Source organism: Pteropus alecto, unplaced genomic scaffold (assembly GCF_000325575.1).
Source record: "Pteropus alecto unplaced genomic scaffold, ASM32557v1 scaffold119, whole genome shotgun sequence".
NCBI lineage: Eukaryota > Metazoa > Chordata > Mammalia > Chiroptera > Pteropodidae > Pteropus > Pteropus alecto.
This window is the reverse complement of record NW_006442487.1, coordinates 395167-411453: the sequence shown is the minus strand read 5'-3', so window position 1 is coordinate 411453 and position 16287 is coordinate 395167. Positions and strand designations below refer to the sequence as shown.

Below are 16287 nucleotides of genomic sequence, written 5' to 3'. Positions count from 1 at the left end.
TCATATATATATATATATTTCATTCTCTGGCTTGAAGATGAGAATGAGTAGCGAGACTTCATTTTTCTAATCCCATTCTTGTTATATTGTGTGAGTATAGATTTTATGAACCAGAATAATGGCGAGTTCCTAATCTGAAAATGACACTCTTTTCATTGTGGGGGCTTGGAGGCCTGGTGGATAGGGAGGATGTCTTGATGCTATTTGAGTGTCTTGGGCAGACACAGATTCTTCCAAGTGAAGCTGGGCTTCTCAAAACCATTAAGACCTACTTATCAGATGCTAAAAAGCTTTACTGTAATGTATCTGGTCCCAATTATTCCAATCCTTATGCAAACAATGGTAGTGAGAATAGTGCTATGACCCTTATTTTTTGGAGTTTTCCCAGTATATTCTCTAGCAAGAGTGTCATACTGCCATCTACAGACAATATTGGCCCTATGAGAATCATCATTCTGACCAATTTTTCCTATAATCAGGAGTTCTCATTTTCTACCAAACTTAAAATGAATCCGTATATCTATTTGTATACTCCTGCAAAATATGATCATTTTGGTAACTTGTTGAGTCAATAAGTACTATAAAGTTCTACTTCAGCTGAAAGTAATTTAAAAAATTAAGTTAAAAAGGTTAGTTAGAAACTAGAATTACCTACCAGCCTGGTGTGTACAGACACAGGGGTCTTGAAAGTTGTCACTGGATAGCTGCACTCAGAAACACTGTAAGGGTCAGAACTGCTGGAGGAACACTTGGAGATGGAATCGCAGGCCACGAAGGTGTTATCAAGAGGCAGTTCCTGGATGATGTGGTGCTTTGAATTCAGGGGAGTTTCCGGCTGGATCTGGAAGGTAGGCTGTGGAGAGGCAGATTTGTAGTGCCGGGCCAAATCAGGGCTGTCAGGCTTGAAAGTTGTAGGTGTAGTGCCCCAGTTGTACTTGCCAATTGTTTGCTCTTCCAGCTCAATAGGAAGGTCTAGTGTAATGCTGTTTCCATCATTGTCAGCATCATCTGCCTTAGTGTCTTCAATAGTGACAAAGTTAAGCAGCAAGTTCTTAGGGGCATGTTTCTTCTTCTTTTTCTTTTTCTTCATCATTATCATCTGCCTGTTTTCTGGATTTGGAGTAACCCATTCAGAATTCTGCTTGTTTTTCTGAGCAGCCTTAAGATGTGGTGATTGACGGCATCTTACTACAGCAGTAATGAAAATAACAAGGATGACAGTTATGGTGCCAGCAACAATGGCAACCATGATCTTGACATAGTCACTGGTTGGTGAGGATGCATCGGCTGTCTCAATATTTTGGGTTACTGGTGTTTCAATGTTTTTACGCACCAGTTCATGAATCAATGTAGCATTGGTCACTGACTCATTCACAAATAGATTGACAATTACAACAGTGAAAAGAGAATCAGGTTGTCCTAAGTCTTTAGCTTTGATTGCCAGTCTGTGTAAACCAAGGTCTGCAATAACACATTTCTCTTTCATTGTAATGTTGCCTGTTATTTGGTCAATTATAAATAGACCTCTTGTGTTTCCTCCAACAATGCTGTAATGAAGTTCTGCATTCATGCCAGTGTCATTGTCAATAGCAACTACTGTGAAGATTACTGTGCCTGGATTAGTGGATGGTAGGACCAATTCATAGGAGTAATTGGAAGAAGGGACAAGAAAGACTGGTTTGTTGTCATTGACATCAACCACATTTATGGTTACTTTGGCAGTTGAAGAATGTGATACCCTGCCACCATCCTCAGCCTTTACATAAAAAGTATAAGATTCTTGTTTTTCTCTATCAAATGAGATATTTGGTCGAATGACACCACTCTGTGGATCAATGGTGAAGTCATCATTCACATCTAAAATGGAGAGAGTGACTGCAGAATTTTCTCCATAATCAGGATCAGTTACAGTGATTAGTCCTACTGTACCATGTCTTGGAAGGTTTTCCGGGACATAGAAGTTATATTCATTGTGAGTGAAAATTGGACTGTTGTCATTCTGATCAAGAACTGTCACTAAAACTGTGGCATTCGTTATTAAGGGTGGTATCCCATTATCCTTTGCCAGAACTGTGAAGGAATATTTTTCCTGTTTTTCTCTATCCAGTTTCTTTACTGCTGTCAGAATGCCTGTACGATGGTCCAGGTTGAATTCAGATGGAGCATCAATGCCTAACAGGTAACTGATCTCAGCATTACGTCCAGTATCTGCATCTGTTGCACTTATTTTTGTCAACTGGGCACCAGGAGAGTTATTCTCAGGAACAGAAATACTTATGAAAGGCTGGGTAAAAACTGGAGCATTGTCATTTTCATCTTTTATTTTGACAAGGAGCATGGATGACTGATTCAAAGGAGGTTTGCCAGCATCCGCGGCCAGTAATTTAATGGCATATTCTCTTGTGGACTCATAGTCAAGATATGCAGCAGTCTCCAGGAGGAACTGATTACTGAATACTGGCCTTAATCTGAAGGGGACATCATGATCTGTGAAGCATGTCACCCTACTATTATGGTCAGCATCCTTATCCGTCACAGTTATGAGAGCAATTTTGGTGTTTAGTGGAGCATTTTCTGAAAGAACCACAGTGCCATTAATTGGATTGATGATATATCTTATGTCAATTGAAGGGACATTATCATTGATATCTGTAACATTTACTATCACCATTGCTCTTGCAGGCATCAATCCACCATCACTTGCCAAAACCAGTAACTTGTGGTTTGGTGATTCCTCCCTATCCAGTGGTTCTTTGATTGTGATAAGTCCAGTAGTGGTGTTGAGGTGAAATAGCCTCTTGGCGATATTGGAAACTAGATTGCTGAAATAGAAGTGAATCTTGGCATTTTCACCTATGTCAGCATCTGTGGCGTGGAGTTGTGTCACTGAAGTACCTATAGGAGCATTTTCTGGTATACTGACTTCAATCTCATTCTCCTTGAAGACTGGGCGGTTATCATTTGTATCAGCAACATTAACTTGCAAAATAGCAGTACTGGATCTTTGAGGAAAGCCACCATCTTCAACCTTTACTTTCATTACATATGTATCCTTCTCTTCCCTATCTAACTCTTTTTGAACAATCAATTGTGGCATTTTGTCTCCTTCTGGTGTTTCAATGACATCAAGCCCAAAAATACTTTGACCCTGGAAAATACAGAATGACACATTTAACTTATATTATCATGTAATGAGACAATTTTCAATTTGTCAGAGCCACATGATATAAGATTAGCTCATAAATAGATACCAGAAGACTTCAGTTCTAAGTCACAACTCTTCTTATAACTAATATGATGACAAGCAAGTTGTTTCACATCTCTAGGCATTATTAAAATTAAAAAGTTGTGCTAGAAAATGTTCTGAGGGCTTTTTAGGTTGTAGCATTTTATAATAATGAATGTAACTCATTTATGTAAACTATTAATGTTTTCAAAAGGAAGAAGTATGTAGAATTTTAAAAAGAATTATCACTAAGTTTCACATGGTGAATAAAGTTGTAAGTGAATTAACCAAAGTTACTCCAAATGAATTAAAATATTTTACTGTAGATTTTATTTGTTCAGGATGCTTTTTCACTACCAAAAGTAACAATCAAGTATGCAGTATTCACTCAAGACAGTAGCACATATATCATATCTAATAAATACAGCTAAAATCTTTGCTGAAGGCAAAAAATAAAACTCTGCTAAGAATATAACTTTGTGTAAAATATACAGTTTTTTTTTTCTTTTCTTATTGGGATGTCTGTCAAAAATAAATTTTTCTTGGAGATTAACATATTATTTAATTAACTTTTTTTAAGTGAGTAATCACAATGGACCGAAAGTCACATGCCAAAATGTCAAATTGGAAACAGCACTGACATTCTGTTCATGCGCATGAAGTCATATTGTGGGAATGTTTAAAGAACCGTCTTTGGTGGTTGAATCACCCAAGCTGGTTCAATTAATATAAAATTGTAAAATACTTAATCAGTGTACATAGATTCTCTTAGGTGTTACTGCTTATCAGTGCTCAAAGGATCTTACACTTTTAACAAGTCTTTTAAATAGTCAAAAAACTTAACATTGATAAAAGACAATTTATCAAAATAAAATAAAAAAATTAAAACTTCCCCTCTCTGAACTACAATAAGATAAGCTGTGCACAAATAGTGATTCTGCTATCTGACTAAAGAGTAGTGTTGACTGGCTCTGAAGAACGGATCTATCCAGTGTTACTTGTATCACTTTGATAGAAATAAATGAGTTAAAAAGCTACTGGAGGTTGTGAAAAAAAATCAGAAAACGACTTTAAGATTCCTTAGGTGATCATTTATGAACCCTTATGATTTAAAAAAAGTCACATGAAGTAATTGATGTGTATTGATTATCTTGTTTTTATTTCATACAACTAAAATGAACATCTTATTAACATTTTATTCATATAAACCAATAAACAATCAGCATTTTCTCTGAATAAAGTATATAGCAAGAGAGACATCTATCTTGTCATATCTACTTACAAGTGTGAAAATTAGCAATCTGAAACTTATTCTTTAACTCTGTATTTTAAGAAAAATATAATTTTATAACAATATTAAATACAAATATAACATTTATTATTATAATTTAATCTAAATAAATGATCATTTTTTTTTTGTAAAGATATTTCAAAAGGCTTTTAAGGAAAGTTCAAAACTAAATGTCTCATTTATGGGTAGAAAAAAGTTTCTAAATTGCACTTCGTAAAAATTCATGGTATATAATTTTGTTAATTTTGACATGCCACTATTTAGTGTCTAATAATTCTTCTAGGCACTGGGGATATGTAGTGAGTAGGCAAATTTTACTAATGTGATAGGATTTAAGTTCCAGCTAAGATGAGAGAAATTCAGTGACAATCTAAGTATTTAATGATGATATTGATATTAACCATTTTTTTATTAATTACAAGAATAATTACATTATTAATAAGAGCTACTAAAGGAGATTGTGAAGTATTTTAGGTATTATATAAAGAGAAATTAACATATATAATGTAGTATAAAACAAGTTAAAAAGTTCTTGAATTTCAGACCTAATTGTCTAATTTCTGACTATAATACATCTGGGATAAAGAATATGCTAGTTTTAATTTTCTGTATTTATATTTGTGTATTTTTTACTTGTATATTTATAGTTCAGTCATAAGCATTTGTCTGAATTTTGGATCGACCTTTGCTCTCCCAAACAAATGGAGGCAAGCTTATGTCAGTTGAAATATGCAAGAACAGCATGTTCATTGTCTTTTAATTATTTTATGTAATGTGACAGTAATCTTAAAAAATAGATTTTTCAAATTTTCATGGTGATGAGTTATACATATCAGATAATAGATAAGGTCCATATTGGTCTTCTGTCTTCTACAACTGCTCTATCCAATACAGTAGTGATTAGCTACAAGTATTTAAATTTAAATGAATTAAAATTAGATAAAATCTAAAAATCTGTTCTTCAATCTCACTAGCTGCATTTTAAGTTTTCATAAATACACGTGGGCAGTGACTACTGCATTGGACAGAGCAGATATAGAACATCTGTATTATTGCACAAAGTTCTATTGGACTGTATTGTTCTGAAATGTCATATTTTTCTTTAACAAAAATCTATGTTTAATCAGGTGAATGTGTGCATATACTCCTCCCCCCAGTTATTTTAAGCTCTGCAAATAACTTGGTTTACATGTTTAAATTTCATATTTCCCAAGAAATTTGAAGAAGAATTGCCTCAATGTAAGATATAAATAATTTTCAACAAAGTATGGTTAGGTATCTAAGTTTGATGCCAAAGTGTGGTACCAACATGAGCTTACTACTATTATTATAGAATGACTATTCCAAGGCTGTTTCTCTGTCTTTTCTCCTTTTGGAATAAAAAAATGACACATAGATCCAACATTCATTTTACCTAATGGCAGTTAGCTCAACTGACATTCACACTCATGTGAACAATGAAAAAACTGAAATCCTTTGTCATCTGTTAGACCATGACATGAGAAATTTGGAAAGGTGAAAAGGGGAAATAAAGATGTATGGCTCCTTAATTCATCACCTCTCTAACTTTAGCATGAACCTGTTCTATATACTGATAATTGACCAGTAGTATGCTGAATTCCAAACTTACTTAAAATTATTCCCCCTTGTTTATAGAAACAAACTCTACCTGAGAAAATTCTTGAATATGTACCTCTCCCAGATGTTCATCCTTTGGTGAGAGCACTAGGTATCACTCCTATATGCGTATCTCTTGGTAATTTATTTAAGCCTTAATACACTAATGGATGTGAGTGTAAGGCAAGATGTCATCAAACTTTGTTTACATGTATCATCTCTAAGGACACAACACTTGAAGATACAAACATATTCAATAAGCATTTGTTAGATGATAAAAATGCAAGAATTGAAAGAATACTCTTATTTTAAAAGGCAAAAAAAGAAAGGGCAGAGTTTGGTTGTTCTTGCTTTTAATTCTCAGTCTCTGTAAACCCATGAAATAGAAGTATGCTATAATTGTTGAGTTAAGTTTTTATTTTTTTTAATTTAATAAAACTGTCCAGAAAACAATTTAAGAATTATTCCTCTACTGAATATTTACCCCAAAGACTTGAAAACATATATCTGAAAAGACATTTGCACACCGATGTTCATGGCAGCATTATTCATGGTGTCCAGGACATGGGAAGCAACTGAAGTATACTACAATAGCTGATTGGATAAAGAAGCTATGGTATATATATACAATTGAATATTACTCAGCTATAAGAAGAGATGAAATACTACCATTTGTGACAACATAGATGGACCTTGATATCATCATGCTAAGCAAAATAAGCCAGACAGAAAAAGTTGAAAATCACATTATATCACTGATATATGGGATATGAACCTAAAAACAACAAAGATGACAATCAAACAGAAACTCATGGACATGGACAATAGACTAGTGTTTACCAGAGAGTAGGGAGGAGGGGGGAGGTAGATGGGATAAAAGAGGTTAAATATATGGCGACAGAAAGAAATCTAACTATAGGCAGTGAACATACAATTCAAAATATAGATGAATTACTGTTGAAAAAAATTAAAATAAAAATAAATAAATTTTTAAAAAGAGAATTATTCCTAAAACTACTTTTTGTGTGTGTTTTAGGGGTAGAATAAGCTACAGTGTCAATCTCTGGTAAAAAATTTACAATCTAGTTGTAAACCTTTATTTTCAGAAGAAATGATGACAAGTACTAGTAAGTGGCCAGTGCATTACTTGTTATATACAAAACCCTACATATGGTAAACCCACATAAGAACAAACAAAAAGAGAAAACTAAAACTCAGAGAAAATAACAGAATATAAATTGGATATAAAACATTATATGTTGATTTTGGATTCTGATATCTTAAGACATTGATCTTCAGACACAAAATTGCAAATTTCAGGTCAGATTAAAAAAATTTATGGACTTTCTAATAACCTCAAGTAATGCAAAAGGCTTAATTGCATTTGTGAGTGATATTTCTTCTTAAATTCAAAAATAGTCTTTTAATTTGCAAACCCATGACAAAAACTACTGAAATAAGCAAGATGTTAAGCTCATCTGAGACTTTAATTTTTTGTAGAGATTTGCAAAATCAGAGAAAGATGCTGTTGGATATGACAAACACTTCCCAAGAGAAGTATTTTTTTTTATTTTTGTATTTTCATTTTTTCAATTATAGTTGACATGCAAAATTAAATTAGTTTTAGGTATACAACAATAAAGGCCCACTTTTAAAAGGCTACTTCATGAATTCATGATGGCAAATACAAAAGGTGTGTGTACACATGTACAGGCACACACTCTTGAATGCTGAGCCTTTGAAACAGGCCTTGCAGATCTCTGTACCATCAGACTGACAGTGTCAGAGAGGCAGTTTGGTGTTCAGCCTGCAGGTCAGAAGGGAGGTTGGACTGCAGGTAGAGCATTGGAAGTCATTATGTGCTGGCAGAGGTTGACGCATTTCATTCTTTTTTAGGTACCTTTTGTATCCGTCAGCTCCCAGATTCCCTAATTGCAGTATTGGAAATTTATTTTCTCCTTTACTGTATAAAAATTCAGCAGACATGTTACTCTTTAAAATAAGAGGTTTTGTGATTTTTTTTTCCCTATTATTGCACAGTGGTGAACACCACTGCTATGGGGTATAACAACAATTTCAGAGGAAAAATAAAGGGAGAGGACATTGTGAAATTTTAAAAGAGGAACAATTTAGAAGTATTTTCATTAATTTCAGGAAGACTGAAGGGTGAAGAGAGATCCTCTAAATGTCTTACAAGAATGAAATCCTTGAAAAGTTTTCGATCACCAAAAAAGAATTGATACGATGCATAGAAAAATGGAAAAGTTAATTGTCCTAGTTTTTATTCTAAAGTACATCTAAAGGTGAGAGAATTACCAAGAACCAAATGAATGAATGAATGAATGAATGAATGAGTAAGCTCTCCTTGAGAGTAAGTTAAGCTCTATGGGAGTCCCTTATCTACCTCAGCCTACTTACAAGTTAATGGATGGTGTTCCTTTAGTGCCTGAGGATCTCTCACTATTCCTAAACCAAAAGTTAAAAAAAAAAAAATGATAGGTCCAATTTTCCTATTAATTCATTAATTAACTCTGCATTTCATCAAGTGCCACCTAGGAATCACCAAAAAAAGTATTTTTGCATTTGAAAAAAATGAATAAAATCTATGCATTGCTTAATTAAAAGCTATATTTTTTGCCTACTGTTATGGGAAAAAATTAACTGATCCACTGTACTAAACTTTAACATTTTTGTGTGAGGCAAACATAATAACCACTACACTATGGAAATGTACTAAACTTTAACATTTTTGACAATGCATGTGCAAGATACCACTTCATTGCTTATTGGAAGGTAATAAATAACACAGCACTTCCAGATCTACAAATCTGGCAAAGATGCCCAGAAAATACCTAGAGTGCCAGTAAACACTAAAAATAGTTTAAAAGAAATTGGATTCTAAAACTGATTAAATAAAAGTTGTTTACTCTGTAGGTCGAGGAATGCTAGAAAAAAGACTAAAAATTTATTTCTGAGGTTTACCCACTGCCAGATTTATCAAGAACCAACCTGATTTTTTTTTTTTCCATTTTGTTGTTACTGTTAGTGATATACATCTTTGGGACAGTGAAATGCAAGGACAGTTTCAAATGGATAAAACCACAGAGATATATCTATTTTAGAAAACAGTAGGGAAATAAATTTAATATTCACAATACAAATATAATGGATTCTATAATAAATTTACTTTCATTCCATTAAAATTCCCTTTGTTTGATATAGGCTGCCGAGAACTACTGGAGAGAATAATAACTGTTTCTAAAATATTCGACATTGTGGTGTCATTTAGATTCTATAAACTATTTCCAGAACATTTATTTTAGCATTCATTTGTAACATTGTCAATAGAGATACAATAATAAATGGACATGTAAAATCACCTGAGCTGTTAGTCACATATTTGAGAATAACTTTGTCACCAAGTCCTTCCTTATTTTAAAGTTTGTAAGAGAAAGGAGTCACATGTCTAAGAAAACACCTACTCCTTTTGGAATAAATGAATTTACATTAAAACATTAATATCACTGATGTTAATTTTAGCAAAGTCATGCACAGTGTTTAAGATATCGCACATTTATTCTATCTATTGTGATTTAGCAAAGCTTATTTAGTAGAACAATGATATTTGTATTATTTCATTTTTTCTTTTTTTTTTTAATGTTGGTCTCAAGCAAAACAATTCCTTCCATTGACTTTTTTTTCCCTCTATTTTATTAGATTTCAACACTAGGAACAGTTTTACTCTCTTTGACAAAAGAGTAAGCACTCTGGAAGTTTCTTGAAAATTATAGCTTTTTTGCACTAAATTCTGTCTTAAAGTATACTCCTCCCTTCAAGATTTTTCTCGGTGATATATGATAAATGTTATCTATTACCTTTCTGATGGCATGTGTCACTGTCTCTATTCTGTATCCTCCATCTGGAAAAATAGTCAAACCACTTGATTATATTATTTAGAATAAGTGCTTAGATTAAAAAATGTCTTAAAGTGTTAACTTAAATTCATAATGTTATGAGCTGGAACAAAAAATATTTAATTGAAGGTATCAGAGTAGTTATATCCATGAGGACAGATGGATATTAAAACAAATTTATTCATTAGGTTTCCATTTCTTCAGCCTATTCTTCTCTTGGATTTGAAAAGCCATATTTTTAATTTCAAAAAAGGGAAAATTTTTAAAAAATGAATATGAGATATATAAATGAAATAAAAAGCATAATCTGATTAATTATACCTTTCTAGGAGGAAATCAGTCATTTTTTTACTAGAATTTATAATATTTCAGCATTCTTTTTCTCACTTGTTCTATGTGCTGCTTCTCTCTCTCTCTTTCTCTCTGAGGTTTCTAAGACTTGCAAAGACATGACTTGTACTATAAAAATACTCTTTAATACTTGATAAATGTTTAAAATACAAATTAGACTTGATCCCAGAATTGTAACATTTTACATTTTAATTAAAAAATATTTTATTTTAAGGAATATATTTTTGAGCATGAATTTTTTTTTTATTCTTTCCTCCCCTCTTTAATTCCCCCCTTCCCCACTTCCACCCCTGACCCATGGATGTTGCCATTTCCCCTTAAGAACTGGATCTCTAAAGGCAGGGCATCCCTCCCACACGATTGTGGCGTGTACCCAGGGCCTGGCACCCCTGACGCACTTGGGGGTCCTAGTGCACCTGGGGGGCTTGGCGCACCTGGGGTATGGTCTTCGGCTCCACCTTGGGCGTGAACCCAGGACCTTCTATGTGCAAAGCAGATGTGCTAACCACCACACTATGGAGCCACTCCTGAGCATGTTATTTTAATCACTAACTGCTTTTAACTGAAAAGATGTGCAAAACAAATGAAATCTCACTTCTAATTGTTGTTAATTAGCTCTTTTTCAGCTGCTGTTCCCTTGTGCTCAAGTTAAATGAGCTAGATTCATAAGCAAACAAGAATATAGTATATTGAATTACTGAATACTAGTACTAGAAGGGACTTCAGGTATCCAGCCTTCAATCTCCTTTTACATAAAGAACACTCTGTGAGGTTAGCTGGCTTGCTCATGATCATGCAGCTAGTTTATTGCAGAGCTGAGTTTAAAAGCCAAGTCTCTTGACTTTGAGTTCAATAGTTTTAAATATGGTTAACTCTCAAAAGGGAGGCCTTATTGATGCTGGCAAGAACTATTGTACTGTGAAGAGCTCTCAGGCATGAGACAATCATCAGGAAATCATTACATCAAAAAAGCAAAAACAAAACAAAACAAAAAAAACTGGGTTTCTTAATCACCATTGAGCCACTAACAAGAAGATTTCTTCCCTACTCCCTTCAAAGCTACTCTACTATCCTAAGGAGTAATAATTAGTGAATAAGGAAACCGAAGAAATATCACGTAAAATATAGAGTGCCTGGACTTCTGGTCAAGATGGCATAGAAGGTAGACACTATGCTGGCCTCTTTCAGCAACCACATCAAAATTACAACTAAATTGTAGAACAATCGTAATTGAGAGTCACCTGAGGTCTGGCTGAATGGAAGTTCTACAACTGGGGACACACATAAGAGGATACTTGGAGATTGGTAGGAGGGGCAGAGTTGTGAAACAGGCTGGTCCAACAACCACATGTGGTGGCTGAGAATGAGAAAGATATCTTGGCTACAGAAGTTCACCTGGAGAAGCAAGGGGAAATGGCTCTGCACTAGGACCCACAGCCCAGGGTTCCAGTGCCAGGAGGAAAAGTCTTCACAATCTCTGGTTGTGGAAAACAATGGAGACTGTTGCTGAGTGAGGCAGAGAGTTACGGGAGTCAAAGACATTCTTTTTATGGAGCCCATATGTGGACTTACTTGGTGATGGACTCACTCGCTCTTAGCTCCAGCACTGGTGTAGCTGCTTGAAAAGTGCCAGGGAAATATGGGTAGGAACTGAGTTGTCTGGCTTCACGATGACAGCTGGAGGAGTAGCTTTCTCCCGGAGAGTAGCGCAGGAAGAATCTATTGTTTCTTTATTGATCCTTTCCCCCTCCCAGCATACAGTAGCAGGGGGGAACCATATCCGAGTCTCCATCAACCCAGCTAACACAGGTTGCTCTACCCAATTGATTCCTTGAGACCCCACCTCTCCTAAATTGTAGGACCACCCAAGTGGCCTCCAGGGTTTTTTTTTTTTCCCATACAAATGGTTTCTTTGGCTTATGCCTGCAGACTTTCCTAAAATCTCTCAAATGTTGAAAAAAATCCAAAGAAGCAGCATCTGGCCTCCACATGCCCTGTACCCCTTGGCAAACAGCCCCAAGCCTGGCACTAACAACAGCTAGCCTTGGTTCCTGGCTTGGCCTCTCAAGGCATCTCTAAGCCCAGGAAGGGTGGCAGCCATCTGTGGATTGCTTGGTGACTCTTGCCATGTGGCCCCAGGAAGTACACAGGCTGCAACTGAAATTGACCTACACCTTGTCCCATCCCAGGAGGCCCTTGGGCCAGCACACCCAGTGGCCAGCTATGACTGGAGCCTGAGTACCACCCAGGGCTCCATATAAGAAAGATATGTCTGAAGCGCAAACTAGATAGGCACCAGAGCCCTGCTAACATGAATCCTTCTCTGTAGGGTTAGCACCTCACTGGCCAATCTACACAACAAATCAGCCCAAGGATCAAGGACTGCCATCTATGTGCAAATAGCAATCAAAGCTCAACTATAACAGGAAGGCACACACAACCCATACAAGGAATGCACCTTGAGCACCTGGCTCAGGTGACTAGAGAAGACTGTGCCATGAGGACCCATATCACATCTACTACATAAAGCCACTCTACTAAGACCAGAAGACTTAGGAGCCCTACGTAATAGATAAAAACAAGCATAGAGAGGCAGCCAAAATAGCGAGACAAAGAAACATGTTCCAAATGAAAGAACAGAACAAAGTTCCAGAAAAAGAACTTAAAAAAATGGACATAAGCAATCTACCAGATGCAGAGTTCAAAATACATTTTATAAGGATGCTCAGTGAACTGAGAAGAGTAGATGAAATAGAAAACATGTAAGTGGAGATAGAAAACATAAAAAAGAAACAGTCAGAAATAATGAATACAATAATTAAAATAAAGAACACCTTAGGAGGAATTAACAGTAGGCTAAATGAAATGGAGAATCAAATCAGCAATTAAGAAGATAAGGTAACAGAAAACACCCAATCAGAACAGCAGCAAGAAAAAAGATTTTTTTTTTTTTAATGAGTATAGTTTAAGAGGCCTCTGGGACAACATCAGATGAACCAAGATTTGCATCATAGGGATACCAGAAGGGGAAGAGAGTGAGCAAGGAATTGAAAACCTAATTAAAGAAATAATAACTGAAAACTTACCTAATCTGGTGAAAGAAATAGACGTTCAACCCCAGGAAGCTCAGAGAGTCCCAAATATGATAAACTCATAGAGGGCCACACCAAAACACATCATAATTAAAATGTCAAAGGTTAAAGACAAATAAAGAATCTTAAAAGCAGCAAGAGAAAAGCAGTTAGTTACCTAAAAGGGAGCTCCCATAAGACTGTCAGTTAATTTCTCAACAGAAACTTTGCAGACCAAAGGGATTGGCATGAAATACCCAAAGTGATGAAAAGCAAAGACCTACAACCAAGATTACTCCACCTAGCAAAGCTATTATTTAAAATCAATGGACAGGTAAAGAACTTCCCAGACAAGAAAAAACTAAAGGAATTCATTACCACCAGGTCAATATTACAGGAAATGTTGGAGGGACTTTTTTAAAAAGTAGAAAAATATGTATCAAAAATATGAATAATAAAATGGCAGTAAATACATATCTATCAATAGTAACTTAAAATGGAAAAAAGAATTAAATGCTCCATTCAAAAGATAGGGTGGCTGAATGGATAAGAAAACAAGTTCCCTTATATATGCTGCCTACAGGACTCTCACTTCAGATCAAAAGACACACAGAGACTGAAGGTAAAGGGATGAAAAAAGATATTTCATGAAAATGAAAATGAAAAAAAAATCTAGTGTAGCGATATCTATAATAGACAAAATAGACTTTAAACAAAGAGGCAAAAAAGGACCCAGTAATCCTACTTCTGAGCATTTATCCAAAGAAACCCAAAATACTCCTTCGAAGAGCCATGTACATCTAACTGTTCATTGTAGCATTATTTACAATAGCCGAAATATGGAGGCAACTTGGGTGTCCAATGAATGAATGGATAAAGGAGAGGTAGTACACATATACACTGGAATACTACTCAGCCATAAAAATACACACATACATAACATACATACATACATACAAGAATGAAATCTTACCATCTGCAACAACATGGGTGGACCTAGAGGGTATTGAGCTTAGTGGAGTAAGTCCTACAGAGAAAGAAAAATGCCATGTGATATTACCTACATGTAAAGAACAAAAGAACAAAATAAACAAAACAGAAACAAATTCATAGATACAGAGAAAATTTTGAGGGTTGTCAAGTGGGAAAGGGTTTGGGGGATTGGTGAAAAAGGGGAAGGGATTAAGAAGTATAAATTGGTAGTTAGAAAATAGTCATGGGGATGTAATGTATAGCATGATAATATTGTGAACTATGAATGGTGTCAGATAGGTACTAGATTTATTGGGGTGATCAGTTTGTGAGTTATACAGATGTCTAATCTCTATGTTGTACAACTGAAACTAATATAATATTGTATCCCAACTATAATTGAAAAATAAAAAATATGTTAAAAAAGAGAAATATATAAAGCATGATGTTATTTCTGTGCATTAATTAGGATGTCAAATTCTCAATATGGAATTCCCTCACACTTTTTTAATAGAATAAATTATTTTATGTTTCAAGGAAGATTTTCTTAAATTTTTCTTTAAAAAAGATATTCTTAAAAAATTTTTCTAGGATTCCGGAAAAGATAGCAGACTAAGTAAAAGCAGGATTCATCTCCTCCCAGGTCTGCATTGATATTACAACCAAATTATAAAATAATCGATGTGGAAAATCACCTGAAGTCCAGCTGATCATAACACCTACATCTGATAATATAAAGGAGCCACATTGAAGCCGGTAAGAGGGCCAAAGTTAGAATCAGGCTGGGCCTGCACTCCCAGGTGGTGGAGGAGCACAGGGAGAGAGAGAGAGAGGGAGGCTGCAGAGACTCTCCTAAAGGAGAGGAGGGTCCTGGTCTCATCTGGGGGCTCTCCAGCCCAGGGTCACAGGCCAGGGAAGAGGAGATTCTAATAATTCTGACTGTATAAGCCAGAGGGGATTCCTGCTATCTGGGTGAGACGAAATGAGACTGAACCCCTAGACATCCCTTTGAATGACCTGTGCAAAGATTTTATGACCTGCGGACACTCACCCAGGACACCAGTGTTGAGTCAGAGGCTAGCATGGGATTCATTCTGAGAAAGTCTGCATTACCTTGCATCAGAAGGAGGGCTGGAAAGGTAGCCACCATTGTGCCTTAGTCCAAATCCCCTACAGGGTATACTACAGACCAGGCCAGCTTGATTGTGCAGACCCCTCCCACAGAGCCATTAGGAAGCCCTGGTCAGAGGGTAACAACCTGTTCTGCCTAACCTTCAGTCTTTCCGGGGGCAGTTGTTCCTGGATGGCTGCCAAGCCCTGCTCCGAGTGATGCAGGGCCAAATATTCATGGCGGGGCGGCCACCACTGTGAGCCACATTTACATTCCCAGTGGGCTACCAGCACTGTGAGCCCCATTTCAGAGATAGGGTCAGGCAGATCACTGCTGCCAACATGAACTTAGGTGGATATTTGGGACCCGTGGGCAGTCTCAGACAGCAGCTGATCTTGCTGTGATCTGGGTCTTCTGTGGGAACAACAGTTAACCAAATTTGCAGCAAGACTGAGGCTGTATTGATCTGACTGCCATTGTCTCTCTGAGACCCCACCTCACCCTACCCACAAATTGCTCCAGGTGGCTCATTGACAGTGAACTGACAGAGCCCTTCCCTTCCCCTCCCTGATCTCCTAATCTACACAGGCAAAAAACTGAGGCTGGCACAGGGTGGACACTGCACAGAAATCAATGGCAGGCAGAACTTTCCTGCCTGCAAGAGTTGCAATATTGTGTCCAGGGAGCACAGGGGTCTGTGGGATCACCCCAGATAGCAGTTGGTTCTCTGTGAT

At 36.1% G+C, this 16287-nt stretch overlaps 1 protein-coding gene across 8 annotated transcripts in view; it reads right to left on the bottom strand.

Moving 5' to 3' along the window:
* Nucleotides 1–16287, bottom strand: part of PCDH11X (protocadherin 11 X-linked) — a 741312-nt gene that overhangs the window by 690886 nt on the left and 34139 nt on the right. For all 8 annotated transcript variants that reach the window (XM_006921482.2, XM_006921485.2, XM_006921486.2 and 5 more), the window contains exon 2: nucleotides 656–3148. In XM_006921482.2, the coding sequence (XP_006921544.1) occupies nucleotides 656–3148 (2493 nt within the window). The remainder of the gene's footprint in view (nucleotides 1–655; nucleotides 3149–16287) is intronic.